Source organism: Macrosteles quadrilineatus, unplaced genomic scaffold (genome assembly GCF_028750875.1).
Source record: "Macrosteles quadrilineatus isolate MER2022 unplaced genomic scaffold, UCM_ALF_1.0 Scaffold_8__2_contigs__length_117827958, whole genome shotgun sequence".
In the NCBI taxonomy this organism is placed as follows: domain Eukaryota; kingdom Metazoa; phylum Arthropoda; class Insecta; order Hemiptera; family Cicadellidae; genus Macrosteles; species Macrosteles quadrilineatus.
The window spans coordinates 35,299,908-35,323,721 of record NW_026542601.1 but is presented as its reverse complement, the minus strand read 5'-3'; the positions used below and the strand labels follow the sequence as shown (position 1 = coordinate 35,323,721).

General features: G+C 35.5%; 1 protein-coding gene across 1 annotated transcript; it reads left to right on the top strand.

Moving 5' to 3' along the window:
• Window positions 1–476: 476 nt before the first annotated feature.
• LOC129000063 (uncharacterized) lies at window positions 477–23,220 on the top strand. The gene is made up of 6 exons (XM_054426923.1): window positions 477–850; window positions 11,609–11,681; window positions 13,315–13,609; window positions 17,877–17,999; window positions 18,499–18,746; window positions 20,918–23,220. Exons 2-6 carry the CDS (start codon window positions 11,641–11,643, stop codon window positions 21,003–21,005), a joined length of 795 nt encoding a protein of 264 aa, XP_054282898.1. The 5' UTR covers window positions 477–850; window positions 11,609–11,640; the 3' UTR covers window positions 21,006–23,220.
• The last annotated feature ends 594 nt before the right edge of the window (window positions 23,221–23,814 follow it).

Below are 23,814 nucleotides of genomic sequence, written 5' to 3'. Positions count from 1 at the left end.
ATCAACTGAGGCGACGAAGTACCAAGAAACCGATTCCCAGTTTGATTGTGTAATGGAGAGCTCCAAGCGGCACCTTGACATGTTCCCCTACCAAGTCCACTTGTACCTATTTCTTGCCCAGTGGTTATATCATAGCTGCCACTCTGTAAACGCCTTTAGTCTTCGTGAATGTAGCATCAATAAACAATCACAAACCTATAACAACACAAAAAAAGGTTTAAATTAGTCAAAAGATTTTGATTTTTTCATCTTTACAAATTTTTTTCATTTTTTACAATATTGTAAGAAACTGTTTTCAATAATCAACGGTATTACCGTTTGATAGCCTTCATACCTTCTCTTACTCTTTTCCTGTCTCACAAAAGTGAGATAGCGATTGTTCCCAGTTCCCAATTTGTGTGAGTAGTGTATGTATGTATGTGTCAATTTTTCAAAGTTCAAGTCTATTCTTTGCCCGCTCGTCCTGTACCGTTCCCTACCCGATCTATTTTCCATTCTAATTAAATTTGCTATTAGTGCTATTTTCCTTTATCATCAGGCCTACCATAGTGATCACATTGTATGTTTTGACGTGAATAACTGAACGTTAAATTTATTTTGTTGAAGTGAAATAATTTTTAACGCGTCAATCGAGATGTGTGATGTAGGCCTACCATAAATAATCCAGATGAACACTCACATTTTTCGGCAAAGTTAGTTAACTTAAGTTTGGTTAGTAGGAAGGAAGTGCAATTTTCATGTTGGCCTAAAATTATGCTTGTTAGGAAGTGAATAGTTCTTGTTAATGCGTTGGGAAATGTACTTTAGTAGTTGTGCACCAAGAGGACACCTTACTGGCTGATATTCTCAGGTAACGGTAATTTAGGCCTAGGTCTAGACCTACTAATACTTTAACGTTAGGGCTAAGCCTATCCTATCATGGGATTGTTCTGCGGGACACTTATGAAACTACAGCCTTAGCTAGCCTACATTTAAAACTCGAATAAAACTGACACTGTCCTAGGTTAACTTAAGTTAAACCTAGGCCTTTTCCTCCTTGTTTTACCAATACCAATCCGATTCGGTCCAAAGGAAGGAAATATTCCCCATGTTAGGCTTAGTTTTGATAATCTTGTCTAACCTCAACATTCAGCTAAACTAGGAGGTTAACCTGTTGTAAACATCTAGCCAGTGACAGCTCATTCTTGGTGGAAATCCAACTCCTCGTATGGAGGTCCTCTACCCTCTCCACCCTCAATTTTAACTGTGAACACTTTTAAGAACTTAACACGTTCGCTACTGAGCGACGCACATTTGCGTCGGTCCGGTCACTCCTACAGACTAAAAGGAATGATCATGACGTTCCTTACAGACCAAGTGATATAGGAATAACATTGCCGACAGACCAAAAGAGAAATATCGTTTAAATGGACTAATTGACTTCATAATAACCTTAAGCGAATTAGGCCTAGTAAGCAATAAATGACTTATTGTTTTTATTTTTCGTTATGAACTAATTTTAAAACGCCGCATATATGCGTCGGTCAGTCTATTTAATGAAATCCAGTTAAAAAGATTACATACATTTTCGTTTCAATAGACCAGGCGACGCATGTAAGCGTCGTTGTAAATTTGGTTGTTTCAAGCTTTTACACAAACAAATAAAGAAACTCCACTAAACACTAGCCAAAACTGCAAAGGTTATAACGTTTACATCTGTTCTGTGATGTCGCGGAATACACAATGTAAACAACAATGTTGCCAACTGTTGTGTGACGTAACCAATTGTCATATCCACAGACCAAGCGACGCACATTTGCGGCAGATATCCCTCTAGACCGATACGATAAAATCCGAGCTTTACAATAGACCGCTGCTAAGAAATACGCTGTTTAATAACATTAGAACACCGACGCAAATGTGCGTCGTTAGTCTATTTCAATGTGACCAGCTGACGCAAATATGCGTCGGTGGTCTATTGTGAGAAACGAGTCGACGCACAATTGCGTCGCTGGTCTATGCGAACGTAGGCCTAAATTCCATATAATTGTGGTAGCGAACGTGTTAAGCTGAGGCCTGATTTGTATGGTAGGCCTACTGTAAGCTTGTTTGTCAGCGATTTGGTTGACTTAACGAATTCAATCTCTGAACATCCCTTAAAAATCTGAAATAGGCTAGGCCTACACTAGATTTCTTTGTAAAGTAGAAGGTTACCATTATAACGGTAGGTATCAATCTACCTACAAGAAACGTCCTACATACTTACTGCAGTTTGGTAGGGCCTATATTTCATGGTTGGTTAGGTGTAGTTTAGAACAGTTTCATTTTATAATCAGCTGGTAGTTAATGTATAATGTAATAAATTATTGGGTGTAAACTAAAGTGCAACTATAACCTGGGTACGATATATAGTTGGGCTCAGAGTCTTAACTAACATAGGTCAGTGAAGGGATCAGTAGGCCTAGGTTATGGGAGATTATTTCAACCATAATAAGTTACCACACTGTGAACACTCTTTGTGATTAACTTATGTTTTGGATTGAATAACTTGCCATCTTAAGAGTAGGTTAATAGGGGTTTCAGGAAGGTTAAGTCTAGTACCTCCGGGGCACTTAAGAAGCCAGCGAACCTGGTTGGTAAGGCTTTTGAAGCTGCAAATTTCTCAGTGACTCTCAGAATGTGAGTTTTTGCTTAACTTAGCACCATTGACTGTATTAGTTAGTCCTAAGTTAAACCATGACTTTCTTGCAAGGAAACGTGAAAACATTGATGATGACTAAGCTATGCTGCTAAAGGATTAGACCTAGATAACTTACCTATCCAAAATTATCTTTGAACTTAAAAAAAAACCTCAAGTCAAATAGTCAGTCGGGAGAGCAAATAGCTGGATCTTAAGGGTGCTTCCAAATGGTTGGAGACAAATATTTACCTGTTAACATAGACCAGAAGACTGTACTTGATCAGTCTCTGCTAGAAACTCCTCCCTTGACGAATGTGTCTTTATTTATTTCTAGATAATTATTATAGGCCTATTATTTATTTCTCTCTCAACGGTTACCGTAGGCCTACACCATTTTACAAATAGGCCTATCTTCAATTTAGTCAATAGACACACTAACAACTAGTCTTCATCGTGGCTTTACCCCTGCCTGTGTTAGAATAGAGTTTTCCTCCAGGGGAATTTATTTTTATGGAAAAATATGCATTCTATCTAGCTAGCCGGATGTTTTAAGAGAAAGCAATACTGTACCCCAACACACTTCTTTCTAGGAACTGATTAGCTGTATGGGCTATTAACTAACAGCTGTGTCCAAGGAATATGTCGGCCTTGGTCACTAACAAGACTACAAGATCCACTCATCCTACACTCATCTCCATTCATACTTAGGCTATTTTAAAATACCTACTCTGTTTGATCGCCATTTCAATGAAAAGTATTAAAGTATTGAACATCATAACTTATTTTGGTCTCTCTATGTGCAGTAGTCTCCTGTCGATCATGAAGGGATGCATTAACAATGTGTTATCAAAGATTGCTTAATTCTCGGTGTACACATGGCATTTTACCTAAGAACAAATAGGCCCTAGGCCTACGTACATTGCTACAGTTACAGTCTGCAGTTAGATGTAATGCACAGCAGAAGTCAACAGACAACACATAGGATATCCAAATAAAATAGGGTTGTTAAACAGAGCCCTAAAGCTACATAGATTTATACCATTTTAGATTTATATCTCCCATAGTTGATATTTGGTACCAAATAGGAGGAGTAGGCCTATTTGTAAATAAAAAGCAAAAGTGTGTAGTACAGGCCTAAGAGCTTTGCTCACTCCGCTCAATAATTAGCCTATGTACCGGTACTGTAGCTAAATATTAATAAATTAAGAAGGTGATTAAAAATATACCTACATAGGTCTAGTAACACTTGAAACAATTTCATTCATACTTTTATTTAACTCTGAAGAATCTATCGAAGATGTTAAGTGGTAATCGATTGCGATTGAACATTCCAATCTTTATTAGACCTGATAGGTGAATCAAACTATATAATATAATTGACGTGTATTCCAAATTTACCTTGCTATTACATCCGTTCTGTTCGGGTTGTTATTTGTTATCATGAAATAGGTAGGCCTAGTCTCATTCTCACATTTCTCTAAAACATTAGGAAATACGATTTGACCCAGTAGAGATTCTTGATTGTCTAATTTGCATCAAGAATCGTATTTGTTGTAACTTTGTGTCCATATCCCCTCCTTTATCTTTTATGGCTAGTACCCTTTGTAGTTGGACAAATCTATCCGCTTGACCATTGATCCCTGGACTAAAATATCACCGAAAAAACATTGTACACCATCCATAATTTGTAGTAAGGAATCCATGAGTTTTTGCCACAGGCATGGAGAAGCTTAACCCCCGAACATTAGTCCATTTACTTTGAACGACCCGTTATGAGTACTAAAAAACGCTACTTACTTATTAGTACGGTAACTAGTGTTTGCATTTTGCTACTCTCTTCATCCATTTTCAAACGTGCATAGCTTATATCAAGACTTAAGTATTAACCTCCACTCATTGTAGAAGAAATTTCTTCAATCCTCGAAATTGGGCATTTCTTGTCTTTCACCACTTTGTTCAGAGTAACTTTGAAATCAGGGCAGATATGAATGTCACCAGTGGGTTTAAGACTTAGGCACAATATGTGTTCCCCATTCTAAGTTGTCTACCTAAGTGATAATATTTTATGTTTCCAGAAGGCTGAGTTCATTTTTAACTTTTGTCCTTATGCCATATGAACCTGTCTGGCGTTTATGTAAATAGGGCTTAAGCTGTCCTTCAAGTTTAGTTTTGCTTCAAAGTTTGGAATAGACCCTATGTTTTTGTCAAATAAACCTTCATAGTTTGCAAGTAATAAATCCAGCTCCGGCTTCCTTGTTTCATATATGATCATGTAGATGTTATTTCTCCCTAGTCTAGTTTTATTTCTCTCGTCCATTCACGTCCAAAAATCCTGTCGACATGTTTATCAATGACAAAAACTTTTCCAATGAAACACTGTCCCTTATAGGCCTAGTCGCATTGTACCTATGTTATTCCCTTAGGTTTTATCATCTCCGCCAAATGTTATCCAATCAATTGATTTCCCTATCCAAGAAAGCTTTCATACCTATTCATAGCCAGGGCTAGAGATATACTGTAGCCCTGATTCATAGCAAAGAAAACATACTACCACAGACAATGGAAAGTATTATATTGTCTGTGATACTACTATAACCCAGAATGCCAACCGCATGGTAAAAAGCGTTAAGTACTCGGAGAGAGCTTTGACTGTCAAATCGTAGGCAGCGCCACCAGCGTTGCTATGCTGAGTGCCTGACCATTGATCCAAATTACAATTACAGTACATCCGAATTAGCTTTATTGGACCGAATTACACGCGGGTTGTACCGTTGTACCAAAAAAAAGGTTACGAGTCCTATATGTGCAGGTTTCATTTGTATTTTGAAAATATTTATGTTAATTGGGTCAAAAATGGAAATTAAACTTTTCTTATGGAGATTTAAAACATGGGGCCAAATTCTTTAACTTACGACAGCCACCCTGACCATACTACTGGACTGATTTACACGCGCATTGTACCAAAAGAAAGGTTATCGGTCCTATATTATGTGCAGTTTTTATTTGTATTTTGAGAATATTTATTTTTATTAGATCAAAAATGGAAATTCAACTTATCTTAAATGGAGATTTAACATGTTGCTAATCCTACTAATATTATAAATGAGAAAGTTTAGATGTATGGATGTGTGGATGTATGTTTGTGACAAGTGAACGCGAAAAATACTGGTTGGATTGGGCTGAAATTTGGCATGATGATAGCTAACATTCCCGATTAACATATAGGCATATTCTTATTTCAAAAATCCTTTCGGGCTCCGCCCCAGTGGCTCTGGAGTTTCCCATGTTAACCTTATGAGAAATGGAATTATTGAATCTTAACAGCTGTTTCAATTAAACAAGTTGGTTCTGTTCTATGATGTTCAATAGCATTAAAGTTACAAGGATTACCAACAGGGTGCAGCACTATTATTTCTTTTACATTTATGACAACAGCTAATTTGCAACCAAAAGGTGAGTGAGCGTAGCGAACAAACTTCAACCTGGAGGCGAGTTAGAGTAGCGAACGAGCTAACCTGAAGGCAAGTGAGCGCAGCGAACGAGCTCCAACCTAAAGGTGAGTGAGCGTAGCGAACAAACTTCAACCAGGACGTGATTGAGCCATGCGAACGAGATTAACTTGAAAATTTAGAAGTTAAACGGGGCAAAGCCCGCGGGTTACAGCTAGTTCTATATAATACACAACCATGTTTGTTGAAAACCTTTTTTCTCAACTCCTGTGCATCACAGGGAATATCTACGCCTACTGTTAGAAATATATTTGCCTGTAGATGTGCAGAAGCCCTTTATAAATTATAATAGGCTAGCTAAAAGATTAGCACAAAAAAATGATTACAAATTAAAAAAAAATAACACGGGCCTTATGGGTTACCATGATAGTCACGAAATAAAAAAAAAATATATGAATAGGAAATTAAAACAAATGGAAGAAATTCCAATCATTGCTCAACTTTTGGTCGAGTTTTCGACCAAGGGGCGAGCTCTAGTTTATAAATAATTTAATTTTCAACATAGGCCTACAATAAATAGCTTACGCTTTGAGCTTGCCTAAATAATTCAAATTCCCAATAACACTAAAACTCGTAGATAACTATGCAACAATGCATATCAGCTGATTTAGCAATGAAGTTAGGAAAACAGGTTAACCAACATATAAGCTGGTTTTTGACGTTTAAAAAAGTGTCTCAGGGTAGTTGTTTTAAATAGGTTGGGTTGAAAGAAAAAAAACACCCTTTATTAGGCCTAATTTACTATTTGAAAACAAAGCTCTTGTCACCAACATAGTAGGCCTACTTAGCGGTCAGTTTTCGCAAACTCGACCAAGTTCCCAGATGTGCCTGCTCATTGTTGACAGGGTAGTAAATAAAACAGCGGGGGGTGAGGGGAGGAAATCCGCACAGGGGGGGCCAGCCAGCCCACAGTGTGTTGAAATTGAAATACTGTGGTTTAAAAATACACTTGTAGAATGCCGTCAGTTGTATATAAGGGGAATTTAGCGATCCATCAAACGGTCCAACGGTTAATCGCCGGATCGATCCCTGAGAAATTACTGCAGATTTTTTTCTCAAAACTGGACCAAACTGCCCGTGACATTCATCTCTAGCCTAAACAGTCGGGTGTGTGGTTTTGTTACAAAACTAAACAGATCATCTAGTTTTAGTTTACATTCTCCTTTCATTCATATTCACTCCAAAATACCTGCTCAAAGTATTATGCTGTTTTTGTGAAGTAAAAAATTTAGAAAACTGCGAAAAATTGAATTTGTTACATGCATGGCAGATATTTCCAATTTAAGAATCTTCTTTATTTTTTTATAAATCTGAGAATTGCTCACTTCCTATCCAATTGCAAAAAGTTAAAAACGTATTAATTAACACTAAAAACGAGATAAACCATCTTAACCACGCAAATTTTCTCCCCATGTAAAAAATAACATTATTGTGGTCTGGAAACATTATCAGACCATTTTGTTCTAGGCATAAAACGAAGGTGTAGTCAAACGTAATTAGGCCTACGCTATTTTTGATAAGTTAGTTATATCCATGAAATAAATAAACACCGTCTGTAATATGAATAATAATATGTGTGTAGTTTCTCCCCTAATATCGTACCCCTACTTGGGAAGCAGAAGTCGTATTTCCGCCTGTAATAATCGTTTCCGGTCCCTGGGTAAATATCAAAGGCCGCTCCCTCCCTTGCGGGTAAAGTGTCAAACGGTCCACCCCTAACTACAGTGAATATAATTCGTCGCGAAACTCCATCGCCGAAACCACGTCATCGAGGCTTTACTGAGAATGTTAAAATATGCGGTCTTTAAAAGCGTTTTACGAAAATAGTTTTTGGAAACGGCGTTATGTTGTACCAAAGGTTGTACTGACCTTCAACTTATTTCCGCTGTTAATCCATAGCTTGTTATAGATTCGTTGTTTTGGTGACAAATGCATGTCTTATTAATTTTTCAAACATTTGCCATCGTTAAATTTTAATTTGATGCTATAAATATTGAGCAACTATAAAAATCGTATTGGTAATTTTAAAAGATACTCCAAAGGATGTATAGGTTAACTTAAACTGTTTTTAAACCCTAGTTGTTTAACAAAATAAGATTGCACAACAATCGCAAGAAACTGTTTATAGCTTGAATAGTTTGAACTCGATCTGTCCATGGTCATCGCGATTTCAATATAATATTTCTGGTTAGGAATCCCAGTTTCTGTAACTAAATTGCACAAAGCTTCTTACCGAATTCCACACCCAACTTTCATTCGTATTCGGGTGAAAACCCCAGGTCCGATTTTTTATCTGCAATTTATGAACTATAGTAGTCGTGTTTCTTGAAACGTTTTCTAGCTATTCACATTCATTGCTACTTTGCCGTACTACGACGGGTTTAGACAAAATATAGCCTAGATTTATATCATTATATTCTGTCTGTAATCGGAAACACTGGCGTTTGTAATTCCTGTGAAATAATTAAAATAGAATTTCTCTGATGTACTTTGTGAAATACTATTAGCAAGTAGTAAATTATAGAGTCAGTTTCCACAATTTGTAATGTTGAAGATCGATAGGGTAGTTTGATTCTTAAATCCTGCAATTATACAAACTAAACAGTTTGGTACAAACTCTGCGGTTCGGTACACAGTTTAGCAGTTTAGTACAAACTTTAGCTTGGTACAATCTTTTGCAGTCTATTAAACATACAGATTGTTGGCTACAATAGCTTTTAATTCATGATATTTCGACGTACAATTTCGAAGGACCACAAATTGGGTTTAATAGTTGGGAGCAAACAGAAACATGACAGCAGGACCCCACACACCCAATCATCCGATAGACCACAGTAGGTGTGTGTGTGCGTGTGAGAGAGAGAGAGAGAGCGAGGGGGAAGCAGATGTGACATGATAACAAGCCAGCGGTCGCGGCGTTCAAAACCGGTTCTGTTCTAAAGGTAGTAAATCTTCAAAACGAGCCGCGACCAACGTGTATTGCCCATTGCCTGCTTCTTCGACCTTGTCTTGTTAGGGAACAATCGAATGGAACAACCGAAACCGAGTAGTTCTCTATCGTACCGAGTAGATTGCCGGGATCGGATTTTTGGGGGTATCACGAATTCGCAATTTGGTGTTCCTGTTTTACTCTCCACTCATAAACCAATCATCTTGGGACCTTTTAAGTCGGTTAAATCATGCAACCATGTAAAATGATTTTGAAAAGTTTTTATATGTATGACTACATGATCGTTGCAGTGGTATTCAAAATCTATAAGTGTGCCATTTAATCAAGTTACAATGGCATTTAACAAAGTGAATGTGCAAAGATAAGTGAATGTACCAGTTAACTGAATGTCATAGTCAATGGTTTCAGCAATGTGTGTAAAGCCTGAGCTTGGGCAACTTGAGCTTTCATTCCACCTTTATTATAAAAAAAAAAATAGTAGAGGATTTTCTCTGCTAAATTTTTCTCCGATTTTTTTACCAAAATAAAATAAAATTTTTGAATACTTAATTCCTATTTTTATACCTTATTTCATTATGGTACATTTTATTATTTTTTAAGCAACTTTTTGTGCATATGTATGATACTCGTTTTGTAAGTAGGTACCGGTAACAATATGTTGAGTTTTAGCAAATTACCCCATAGGGAAGTAGCTATTACCGTAGGTGGCACGGTAAGACTTAGGCCCGGGACAGACTTATTTTTTTCATTTTGATGTCCCCAGAGGCCAAAAACACTATTCGTTCAAATTTTTATATATATGTGTCCGTGATCGCTTAATTTTTGTCCGATTTTAATGAAATTTGGTTTGAAGGTGTAATGCGAGATAAACTTGGATGACCTCGTGAACCAGCATGATCGGACCATGGGAACAGAATATTACAGGGGATTTTATGAGAAAAAATTTGGTTTTCTCATTTTTGACCCTCAAAAGCAGAAATATTTCAATTTCTCTCTAGATCATCTAAAAGAGCTTAAAAAAAGCAAATAATTCAGTATATCAACGTTTTTTACTACAGTTAGTTAATTAAAAAAAAATGTAATTTTAAAATTCCCATGGTATTCTTATTGGAGAATATTGTAAAAAATGTTGTAGTTTGCTTGTTTATGGACAATTTTTTATCAAACTTAGCAAATTTATTTATTAAAAACTAAGCTATCAATATTTTACTAAAAACACACTTTTTTAGTTTCCCTGTACCGTAGCAGCAAACTTAGGTACTCGTTAAACCTATGTTATTTAGGCCCTAAATAGATTTGAAAATCAATTCAGGCAAATGGAAAGTCAGCAGGTTTGCTGCGGCGGGGGTATTTATTCATTAGTAGGCCTAAGGTTGCTCCTTAACCCAGCATTTTGATTTAAATTATTTTTTATTTGTGCTGTAACAATTTTTTAATGATATTACTTATTTATCCTGCTTTAACAATCTTAGATTATTTTGGAGTACGGTACATGCTTATTTTGTCATTCAAAAATCATGAATAAGGAAAGCTATATCAAGTTTATGTATGATGAAGTTGTCTATCTGATTCTTGCTAGAAACTAAATTGTAAGTTTCTGTCTATTATCTGTCTGTATTAAGAAGGTGTTGATGTTGCCCAAGAGCTGAGAATGTTCAGGATAAGTCCAACTTTAGGCTACTACATGTCTATTGCCTCCAGCCTGTTTGTTAACAAGCCCTTCTAACATTCCTAGACATATTATCATCCCTCACTTGGGTATCTGATAATTCACAAACATTGTAACAATTGGATATTTGCTCTTAAAGATGTTTTCGATAGGGTGCTGTGCTGTGAAATTTTGCCAGAAGTTGGAATTGCTAATTCAATTTTAATGTGACGGAAGTTTTAGCTTTTTGAATTATGGACATTCATATATGTAACCAACCAACTATTTACAGTTTGTAGAAATCAATATTGCAGCATTAAGAATTTTCTCAACCAGTTAAACAATTTTATTCACTAACTAGATCCACGTCACCAACGTAAAAAATTATTTTGAAGGACATTAAATCTAGAAAATAGCATTATTAAATTTGTCTCCTTTTCCTGAACTGTCATGAACTTGTTACCTTTTGCAGGTGTTCTGCATCCCCCCCCCCCTGTAATGTACATGTAGAGTTCTGACTTTCTGCACTCCACACTGTTCTAATTTTTCAAAGGAAAAAAACAATTACCTCTGCTACAATTTCCCTTTTTGCCAACATAGCTCTTTGCACCTGGGCAAGCCAGGTTGCTTCATTAGGCCTAATACTAGACCCCATGACAGTATTTGTTTAGCAGTCGTAAGGTTGGTTATTCTTTCATTAATCTAGTCAACTAACATTTAATATTTGTTGTTATTAGGGATGTTACGCCTAAAGAACTTGATGATAGTTATTCTGAAAAGCGTAGATTGAGTAGCTCTTTTAGAAGCTATATTTGTTTACTTATTTTCGATTTCTGTTCTAGACGCAGTGTTACTGGCGAGATGTATGTAAAGTATGACCTCTCGAGTGCCTCCTCTACATGCTCATCACATACGGTGAGTCTTCGGTCTGCGGTGGTTTTTAGAAATCTTCCTAAAACTGAGAGTTTACTCAGCCTTAACCGAAATGTGTTGTTCAAAATCTACGAATCATTATGAAAGCTCTCTCCAGTATCTAAGTTGAATGTTCAATAAATAATCTAGATACCTTCATGAAACTAATAGCTTTCTCAGTGCCACAGCTCAGTGTTACACAAAAGCTGGAAACCTTCGTAAAAATGTGTAATGCAAAATCTGAAAATATTTGTGTGAAAAAAACTTGCAGCTATATTTACAAGTTTACTTAGCAATACTTATGCTCAGAATCATCAATTTTCATATTTTACTATATATATATCTATATAAATAAAATTAGAGTTTTGTCTGTACATTGCTCAGAATCATAAACTTTAAGGTTATTTTTACGTTTTATACATTAAAGAAAGCGAAACAAGTCTCATCTAAATTTCTGTCTGTCTGTCTTCCTGTCTGTTATGGCCCAAGAGCCATTTTACGCGGCCTTCTCCTGAAAAACGAGATTACCTATCAAGTTCCAAATCATTTTAATGTATTCCACTGGATTGGCGAGATTGTCTTTAGTCATTAAAATATGGCATCACTACTTTGTAAATAAAATGACAAACGTTTAAAAACCCAATTTTGTGCGATTTTTTGTAAAGTTTTCTCCCAATGTTTATCACATATTCATCTATGAAATAACAAACAGCTGTTCGAATCAAGATTATTTCTTCTAGCTGTCACTGATATGTTTACATTGAATGTTGTTTACAAATACTGCAACCATTTCCGATCACGTTTTGAAAGCAAATCCAAACCAAGTAAGATTGAAAACGTGTTTCCTTATATAACGGATTTAATTAATCGCAAGTGCAATAATTTGTAGGGTAACCGTAAATGAAAATAGAGATTCTTTGTGTATAAAATTGTTCTTGAGTTTTGATAACCGGGAAAAAGACCTTGAATCAGTGTTGTATATGGCTGGAAAACTTACATTTTTTAAATGAGTGTTTTCAGTCGAGACTCGGCACACGACCGACGCGCGTCTACATGTCCATAGTAAAAATAAAAGTAGGCCTACCGTGTATTTATGTTTTATTCGTCATAAGTGTACAGTTCGTGTATGTGTTTTAAAACTTCAAGACGCACCTAATGGGGAAGCTCGAGACCTTATATTAGGACTCATGATGGCGATTTATTTTCGCCGAAATGCATCTCCTGTAATAAGATACATTAGGATCGACCGGCGGACACAGGTACCTTTTATTGATTGTTACCGATCCGGAACAACAACAAACAACATAAAATGAAGTTATGTATAATAATTTGGCCAGCATATATCTGAAAACATGCAAACCAACTGCTGTTCTTTATATAAGAAGGTTTCAACTGAATACTATAAGATCCCCGTGCGTAGAACAGGTACACAGCTAGTATAGGCTATTATTATTAGGCCCTAATAATTTTTTGGGTTATAAACCCAACACATAAGATAAACCATGGTTAATCAAATACATCATCCTAATAAGTATATGCAAAAATAATGTGCATCCGTTAAACATGTTTTAAAATCTTACTCATGGTGTTAGGATTTTCTTTTATCTCTACTAATATTGCATTTTTACTATTTTAGTACCCCATGGGGCGGGCCACCCTCAGAGTCATCGTCGGACCGCACGTACCACTGTCCCGCCGACTGTTACTCAGAACCCCCCGACAGTCACTGGTACTCAGCCCCTGCACGGACGCCCAGTCCTCACTACGATGTGATAGAAGGCCCCCGCCCACACACACATACACACAGTCGCGTAGGGGGAAGCAGCAGAGCTGTCACGCCCGCCAGTACCGCTCACACGCACGAACCTGCCGTGGACCCGTGCGGGGGCCATTGCACCGCCTTCGAGAACTTCTGCCACTACTGCCTACAGGTTGGAACTCGCTTGTATTTTTATAATTTTCTTGAATAATTAATGTTTACTATCACTACTATAATTCTGATACTTTTGATATAGTTTTTAAAATTTCTTCAGGTTCCGGTATTTTAAGGGAAGGTAGCATTAAAGAATAACTACCTCAGATCTTTGCATCATTTTACAAGCTCATAACATGATACAAGTACAGTAATGCCATCACACACAGCTGGGAAGATATGGTTCAAGTCTCACTAATGACTGATTTCAGCTGTGAGATTACTGTAAACGACCGTTTACAACCCACCTTAAGGCTCGGGTCAATCCAAATGAAATCAACCAATAAAAAAATAATTTGTTGTGACAATTTATTTAATTTTTATTTGCTTATTTTCTGTTACTATATATATTGGAGAGCACAAGACAATATTTTCCAAAATGTTATCATCAATGCTTTGGCTGCTAGTGGTCATTTTGTGTAAGAAGATTGTCCATTTCACGTGTTTTCAAGGGTTAGCGATAAGTCCAATAACTTTTTTATTTATTAAGAATATTAAGATATCAACTTGAAATAAAAATAATCTAACTCTAAATTAAACCATCTACAATTGATGTCATGACCAACGTTTTTGTACCTTGTAAGGAAATTACCTAAAATTTTACTGAAAAATTAGGTTTCAATTAGAATAAATTGCTGACTTTATGAATTTATTTCCTATGGAAGGGATGAAAACATATCTTCAATATTTTTTCCCCACAAGGATGCAACAGGTGCTTACACTTAAAAAAAATTGAGATCTGTCAAATCCATCCTTTAGTTGTATGAGTCTTAAAATAATGTTTTTTTTTACAAATAGCAGTTTTTCAGAGTACTGTATCTCAAAAAGGACTAAACATAAAAATTTGAAATTTTCTTAAAATATACTTCTAATAGATGGTAATTGAAACAATGAAATAGAAAAATTCCCCTATAGGGGCTCCTCTATGAAATTAAAATAGAAAAGAAAAGATTTTTTAGCAAAAAAAACTTTTTGCTGAAAAATGCTCCTGTCTAAATGGTATATGACTTAAAAAAAAAAATATTATGCTAATATTTTTAAAGTTTTTTTTTCAGAGGTAATAGATCAGGGCATACTTTAATCAATGCAACACAACCAAACCTCAGACCTTTTATGGCAGATAACTTGGTTGATTTAAATTCAAGTCAAGAGAGTGACACATGTAGAATGTTTGATTGTTTGTTCAACAGCTAAATTTATTGTGTCCTAAGTCACGCTTAGTCAGTGATGCCAGCTGCAATAAATCACACACTGTATGCTGCATACTGATCACCAAACTGATTGAGAAATGAAATGTCTTTTGATGTTTTACATTCCATCTTTTTGTTTATGTTTATCTCTTTGTCCCCCCTCCCGTGAATAAAAATATGCTTATACTGCATTTCTCAAGTGTTGGGAGTCAAGATACTCCCGCAGTCCAACAGGGGTTGTAGCCATGAGAAAAGGGAAAGTATGGTCGTATTTCCCAACAAAAACCTGTTTCACATTCCCATGCCAGCTGCTTGCCAGTAGACTAAAACTAAACAGCTGAATTTTATTTGAAAACAAACTAGCTGTAACCCACAGGCTTCATCCCGTTTGACTTCATAAGTTAAAACTATTGATTGGTTAACCCTCCAAGTGTCCATAGTTTAGGCCTTAATGTCCACCTATTTTTGGCGCATTTGCAAGGTTTTATTAAAACGGATCTGAGAAGCTTAAAACAATGTTAATTCTAATGTTCTATATACCATTTTGTTTGGAAAATCATGGGCTTCAACATTATATATAAAACATAAGGAACATTTAAAAAAAAAAAAAAATTTTAGGTAAAAATAATATAATTTCAAAAATTTTCAAAAAAAAAATAAGTTCGCGCTCAATGAAATTGTATAAATTATAGGCCTATAAATATTTGAAAATAGCCACTTTGTTCTAAATTTTATGAGGATTACAACTATATAATAATATAAGGAAGTATATTTGCAAATAAATAAGTTATGGGCAAAAAACTGATTTCAGTACATAGCGTTTAGCTAAGAATGCATAGCCTAACCATAGCTAGGAATCTGGCTGATAATTTACATCAATATCACTACCTACTTCTTCAGGATCATCAACCAGCACTTCAAAACCACTTAAATCTTCTTATAATGCACCACGTATATCACTACTTTTGATTTTTAACACTAAAACAATGATAAACGTAATAAAACACATCAGTCATCGGTCCGGGGGAACCTAGCTGTTTACAAATACACGCACGTCAGCTGTCTGCTACAATATTTTCGGAACTAAAATGAATAGCGCTTAGAGACAGACCTCTGGAGAAAGCTTAGAATATTACGGAAAGAACGATACCTAACTCGATCCAGTTCAATCCGATTCAGTCAGTCATAGAGCCTTCGCCGTAAACGATGTCTGCATGTCGAAAAGTCGACAAGTAACACTACACAAAGTGTGCTGCTTGTCGAATTTTCGTCAAGTAACACTGGGAGGGTTAAGTTAAGCTGAAATAAACAAAACATAATATAATAATACAAAAAATAATCATACCTGATTTTAATAAGGTACAATTTGGAAGAATAACAAACAAATAAGTACAGCTGGGGTATTTTTAACATTAGGTATATGGAAAGTTCCCTAGAAAGGAATTACGACCTTAAAGGGCAATTTATGAAATAATGGATAGTTTTGCACACGGTTTCTCGTCATGATGAACATTTTAGATTCGCAGAGGATACGCGTCCGGTAACCGGACGTGGATTAGGCGTCCGGCAGTTACTGTCATAACCTAACCTAACCAACCAAACTTGCTGATAGTGAAAAAAATCAAATGAAGGTTCAATTCTCTTCATAACATAAAATTATAAATGCCAAAAATTCTAACAAAAGATGTACAGTTAAGAAGAAATTACATTCAAAGCAAAATCTGTGACAAAAAGTTAGTGTTATCGATGGGTTTCGAACCGGGGACCTCTCGCATATCAGTCGAGCACTCTATCCACTACACCACGAACACTGATAGCTGAACATCGTATCATTGTGGTAATGGCGTTCCGGGACCCCTTACCGGACGCCTAATCCACGTCTGGTTACCGGACGCCTAATCCACGTCTGGTTACCGGACGCGTATCCTCTGTGTTTTAGATTTTAAGTATATGGTTTATGGGGGTGTGACTTGTAGCTTTCTCAAAAGTTCATGGGTACTTATGGTTTAATATATGGATATTTGAATTTTACTAAAACTTTAGATTTGGAAAACTTTTCTTTCATTGTTGAATGCCAGAACACTATTAATATAAGTTAATTATCAGTATTTATTTAGTGATTACTGTATACCGTTACTGTAATTGAACTAATTAGTTATTTTAATGTTTATATTAATCTACAAAGACATTTTTAACGATTTAAACTCTTAGGTCTGTAAAAATAAACAGGGATAAGTATTAAATGTGTTAAGTACATCGTCAATGTTAAACACAATTATTTTAACTGAAATCTTTGGTAGACTATATCAGAGAGAGTGCATATAAAGTCTTCACCATGGTAGGAGTGGGTGGATTAATTTCAGTCTACAAGAAAGATCATGTTTTGGGACTAAAATCTCTTAAAAAAGACCCCTCAATTTCAATTTTGATATAAATTACGACTTTACAAATGAGACATTAGGCAAAAGGTGCACAAACTTTTCTTTAATAGTTTTATAGAGTGGAAAAAGTTTTGAGTGTAGTAAATGGGTGTTTTTCAGGGTTTTAACAAACATTCCACTGATAAAATTAGTAACAAAATGTTTGTGGATGGAGTGTTGATACCAATAGGAAGGCTGAACAGTAGGTTCTGTGAACCTGCCTGACCCTAACGTAACTCCCTCGGGGAGCTGGTCTAGTGTTAGAGCGCGGGACTTTGGTCCCCGAGGACCCAGGTTCGAATCCTGCCAATCGCCAATGGATTTTATCTAAGTGATAATGCCACAACTTTCTCCAGAGCTAGCCTGAAGTAATGTGGAAAACAAATCCGAGCGATAACCTTGTTTTAAAAAAAGTCACAGCAAAAGTCTCAGCGGGTGAAGCTTCATTTGCAAAATTCACCGAATGCGGTACAGTTGGTTTCTGAGGTGTTTAAATCAGAGCGAAGCATAGTCAGCCAAGGTAATCAAAGTAGATCCCAGTTGTAACTACTGTATGCGCTTTGATGTACGCCGAGATGTCAAGGTATCCAGTGGCTCAGTTGTGTTTTTGTCGCAGGTGCTGTTCATAGCTGGTATCCTGACAGGAATATCCCTGACCATCGCAGGTAGTGTGCTCAAAGGACAGAAGAGAGGAGGAGACCTCATGGTGCTGGTGTATATAGGCTGCCTTACTGCTATGGTAATGTATACACATTCAATCTCTTGATGTATTGATACATGTAATAGTGGAGCAGGAATGTGTGGAACGGCATGCCCACTCTGCTTTTCCTATCCTTAAGTCCTCCAGTGTAACTTTCTATCTTTAAAGCCATTTTAAAATCCTTTTTTCATCCCTAAATTAAATATATATATGACTCTCTTCCACACACAGGAGTAATTTTTCCTTTGTGAATGATTTTGCTTTGTGAAATTTAAAAAGCTTTTATAGAACGTTTGTATATTACCTACAAAACTAATTGTTGTAAACATTTTTGTACTGAGTATTAATTAGTAATGTAATTTGAATTTGTAAAAGAATTTTCAAAATAAATCATATATTGCTTTTATTTTTTCAATAGTCAGTTCTTAGATGATGAGCATTATTCCTGCGACCACCTAAATCCAGCAGTGTTCATAATTGTGTTTGTTTATGATTAATCCAAATCTTTACAAACTTCTCAAATCACTTGTCTCTACAGGTGTGTACACTACTTCTGTCAGTGCAGTGTTGTGTCAGACGCAATGTGAAGCGTCGCAAGCGAGCACGTCGCGGCGGAGGCATGGCAGGTGCTATACCTCTGCAGGAGCTGCCCCCATCTGCTCCCACAGCAGCTCCGCTAGCCCCGCCTGTGCTAGCCATGCCTGGCCAGTACGAGCCATTATTGCGGAGACTAGTGGAGCAGCATGACCAAAGATATGTTCCTCAGGTCGTAGGACCGGCTGCAAGGTTGGTGAAATGTTTAAGAAATTTATAAAAATGATGTTTGGTTCAGGGATTTGCAAGCCAGATTTTTTTTACTTTGGGACAAGTCAAGTGAAATATGTTGGCCCTTGAATCACGGGCCAAAATTGGGTTGCTATAGAAAGTATATAAGATTTAAAAAAAATATTAATTCTATTTCTATCTAGTAGTAGGGTTTTTTGGTCAAAACCTCAACCAAAAGTTGTGCAATATTGTACAAACTTCTCTATTTTCACCCCACACTGTAAATAAAACAAGTGATTGGAATTTCTTCCATTTGTTTTGATTTTATTTTTATATTTTGTTGTTATTTCGTCACTAACATGGCAACCCATAAGGCCCATGTTAATTTTTTAAAAATGTAAATTAATTTTTTGTGCTTATTTTTGAGCCTATTTTAATTTATTAAGGAATTCTGCAAATCTACAGGCAAATATATTTTTAACAATATGCATATATTTTCCCTGTGATGCACAGGAGCTGAGAAAAAAGGTTTTCAATAAACATACATGTCTATTTATACAGGGTTAGTAAAAAGTGTGGAGACCCCCTGTTATTTTTTTAACGGCCCATACTAGAAAAACTAAACTCAGCACACCTTTATGACATGTTATGAAGTACTTTTTGGGCATAACCGTCACTTGGTGTACATCCCCAAAATGGGGGATTTGGGGGGAAACTCAAAAATTTCAAACACAAAGACCCATCGATTGACCCCTCATTTTGAAGGTCCTGGTAAAAGAAAACCAACAACGCAAACTAGAGGTCTTTATCTCAATCCAGTAAAAAGTGACAGCCAATTGAAATTCTCAGAAGTTAAATTTAACTTACGGCTTTCCAAGTCTGGAGACCCCCTGTAAATTTTGTAGCTGCTCACACTAGGAAAACTAAACTCTACACACCTTTTTGACATGTTATGAAGTACTTTTTAAGCCTAATAGCCACTTGCTTACCAAACCGAAAATGGGAGATTTTGGGGGAAACTCAAAATTTTTAAATGATAAGCCCCATTGAGTGACCCTTCATTTTGAAGGTCCTGATAAAAGAAAACTAACAACGCAAACTACAGGTTTCTATCTCAATCCAGTAAAAAATGGAAGCTGATTGAAATCTTTAGAAATCGGAAATAACTTGCAATTTTATATTCAATTGGCTGCCATATTTTACTGTGTTAAGATAGAGATCTATAGTTTGCGTTGTTAGTTTTCTTTTATTGTGACCTTCAAAATGAGGGGTCATTCAATGGGGCTTATCATTTAAAATTTTTGAGTTTCCCCCAAAATCCCCCATTTTGGGTTTGAGAACTTATGACAATTTCAATTGGCTGCCATTTTTTACTGAACTGAGATAGAGACCTCTAATTTGCGTTGATGGTTTTCTTTTACTAGGACCTTCAACATGAGGGGTCACTCGATGGGTCTTTGTATTGGAAATTTTTGAGTTTTCCCCAAAATCCCCCTTTTTGGGGATTAACACCAAGTGGCGGTTATGCCCAAAAAGTACTTCTTAACATGCCATAGTGGTGTGCCAGGTTTAGTTTTTCTAGTATGGGCCGTTAAAAAAATAACAGGGAGTCACCACACTTTTTACTAACCCTGTATATAGAATTAGCCCCATGTTAAATCTCCATAAGAAAAGTTAAATTTCCATTTTTGACCCAATTAACATAAATATTTTCAAAATACAAATAAAACCTTGCACATATAGGACCGATAACCTTTCTTTTGGTACAACTTGTTTGGGAGCTACAGCGTGTTAAACTTTAAAAAAATTAGCTTGCCGTGTGGTCATAGTCATTATGTCATTATCTTTTTTTCAAAGTTCAACACGCTGTAGCTCCTAAACGAGTAGGCTTAGAGAGAAAATGCCAAGAATAATAAAGTCTTAAAATTGTATCTAGAATCTATTGAATCTATTGATTAATAAAATACGGGGTGTGTCCCATAAGAAACTTAAAAGTTAGCTGCCATATTGGAAAATGTCAACCATTTTTGAAACATTGGAATTCATATTTTTTTAATTTTATTAAGAACTAGTTGAAGTTCCCTATTTAATGTTCTCTCCAAATATAATAGTTTCTGAGATACTAATGGTGGCACAGTTAAGTTGTTCACCCTGCAGTATAGATGTAACAACCTAACCTTTAACTGTTTCAGAGCGGACCGCAGTGGCACACCGTGGTGGAGACGGAACCCTCCGCAAACTCGGCAGTTGCCTCACTCACACATACAGATGCCTCTATGATATTGGTGCTTACGATTACTACTGCGATATATATGTTGTTGTGTAATGCACCTAGGATTGTCTCATCGCCTTTAAACAGTCTTGAGATCAGAGATAAATGTTTTATTGAGGGTAAGTTAAGTAAGTTTTGACCAAATTGTTGCCTTTTTGGGAAGATTGTTGGAAAAGTCAAGATATTTCAAATTTAAGTTATGAAGTTATTAAGTTTACACTGGATATACAAGGTCTATAGAGAAAATAGGGGTATTGTTTGTTTACCATACGTGCATACCTAAATATTGTCTTTGATTCCTATTGTTCCTGATTGGAGGAGTTGTCAACCTCTCTCAATTTTCTTTCCTCAATAACTCCTCGTCCATCTACCATTTGACTCCTCTTATCCACACCTCTCTTCACAATCGCGACGAAACGTCCATCCATCTTCCTTTAGGTCTTTCTCTCTCTCTCTCTCACAGTTCCCAACACACTCCTCACAGTCAACTCTATTTCAATAAAAATACACATTATTACCTTTGCTGTAGCAGCAAACCTTTATGCTGGGGGTAGCACAGATTATAAGGGTATATTTTATTGTAAATCAAACCAGGTAAATAGAAATTCCCCTAGTCTGCAATTTTGCTGCGGCTAGATAATTTTTTAATTTTAATGGCAGTGGCACTTGATTAAAAAGTACTAAATAAGGGGAAATCTGTCAAAATCTCTGCAGTTTTTGGTATTCTGGGGATCGAATTTCTCACTTTCTTACAAAAGGCATTTATCTACTTTCTGAATATACCATGTAATTAACTATAAAATGCAAGATCAAAAAATTATGCTGCTAAAAATGTTGAGCATCCCTATGCCAACCTTTTTAAACTATCAAACAATCCAAGGTGCATATTACATTTTCTTTATAATGTATATATTTTATGAAAGACTGACTCGTGTTTTCAAATGGTAACTTTGCTACCATACCTACTTTTCTTCCTTGTTGGTTTTTTTGAGTACTCGCCCACCCATAGTTTTTAACGTATGTTAATGTGTTATTGTATTTTATTGAATTTATACAATGTTGAAAGTATTTACTGTTCTTTGAACAATTTCTCAATATATCATAACCAAGACTACTGTGACTGAGACTTTTTTCTAGCATGACCACAGTCACAGTCACAGATAAAAAAATAGTTAAGCTAAGACTTATCATGTCTTTTAATAAGTGTAACTTGCATTAATTTTGTTTTATACTCAACTGGTTTAGTATAATTTGATTTTAAACTTTTAAATATTTACTCCATGTGTACTTTTATGTTACAGTTTAAATCTATTTAAATTTAAAAAATACAATTTAATACCAACATTACACGTTACCTTATAGTAGTTATAAGTAAAATCTTTGTGAGTTATTCATTGGATACACACTAATGTGTAATTTGTACATAGCTTGAATATGCCTTGAAATAAGCCTTATGAAAATATTCTCAATTTCTTCTTAGTTTAAGAGCCAATCACCTAAATGATAAAATATTTTGGAGTTTTATCCATGAAAAGTGTGAAAATTTGGGAAAAAAATAGACCTAGGCGTTTGAGTTCAGTTTGTAGAATTGTAAATTTTCACATACAGCATTCTTTCCTTTTCTTGCATCTCTGTCAGTGGCAATGAGAGGTTATAAATAAATGAAAACATAACCTCTCTTAGAAGTTATGAGTAGTGATTTTTAATAATTAAAACTCTGTAGTAGGTAAAGTAGTGTACGCAACTCGCAAAAAACAGTGCTAACGACACTCCTATAAGTTTTTAAGGCACATGCCAAGGCTCGTACCTTAAATTTTTTTACTTGTCTCGTTAACACTATTTGTAAGCAATCGTTGCGTTAACTACTATTTCATCACACTCCGCAAAAAGTCTCTTTTCAACCCTCGCTTATTATCTTGTTATTTTGATAATGAAAACTTAAGCTTGGATTGAAAAGAGTCACTTTACGGCCTGGGCCTAGTGCTTTTTATTACTTTTTCCTTAACTATTGTGCTAATTAATTGTGTCATCTAGGTTATTGGCTCTTATCTGAGATTGCTTGGATATAAGCACAAATCCTTTGAGTTTAGGAGAAGTTTTCTAGTCTATTTATTTAAAATGTAATTTTTATAAGAATAATTAATCTGTATCATATTGTTTAGTATAAAATATTATGTACTAATTTTATAAAGCTTATATTGTAATAAAACATTTGAATGTATATTTTGCTGAATTTGTATGTTTTATCCTCAAGTGTCATTTAAATGATCTTTGGAGTTGGTTGGGAAAGAATACCACACACTATGTTACAAAATGTTATTTGTGGGAAACTAAAATAGCTCTTTGATACTTTTACTGTTCCAGTGGTACATGTACGTCGGAGGAATACTAGTTTGATAAGTTTGAAACTCGTTCCCTCCAACAGATCTTTTCCTAATTTTAAAGTTTTTTTTTAACCACAAGTACCACACTGTTACTTTGATGATTATATGCCACAAAACAGAATTTCGAGGTTTCTGTGAGTGCTGTATTGAAGTTTTAAGAAAGCACATGATTACATTAACCATAATATATCCACAAAGGTAAGTCAAGTGGACCAATTTCAGGTTTCAATATTATTAAATAACACCAAGTTTATTGGCTTAAACTATAATAATAACCATATATAATATATCCAATAATGTTCATTTATTTATTACGACATAAAACCGTTGTAAATATAAAAAAAAATACTAAAAATGCATTCAACTGTAATAAAAATTAGGTGTATAAAAACAAAAACACTAGATAACCAAACACCTTGTGCTTACGCATTGT

Coding starts and splice junctions, on each gene's coding strand:
- LOC129000063 (XM_054426923.1), top strand. CDS start 11,641: ATGACCTCTCGAGTGCCTCCTCTACATGCTCATCACATACG. Junction 18,000..18,498: donor TAGGCTGCCTTACTGCTATG/GTAATGTATACA, acceptor TTGTCTCTACAG/GTGTGTACACTACTTCTGTC. Junction 18,747..20,917: donor GTCGTAGGACCGGCTGCAAG/GTTGGTGAAATG, acceptor TAACTGTTTCAG/AGCGGACCGCAGTGGCACAC.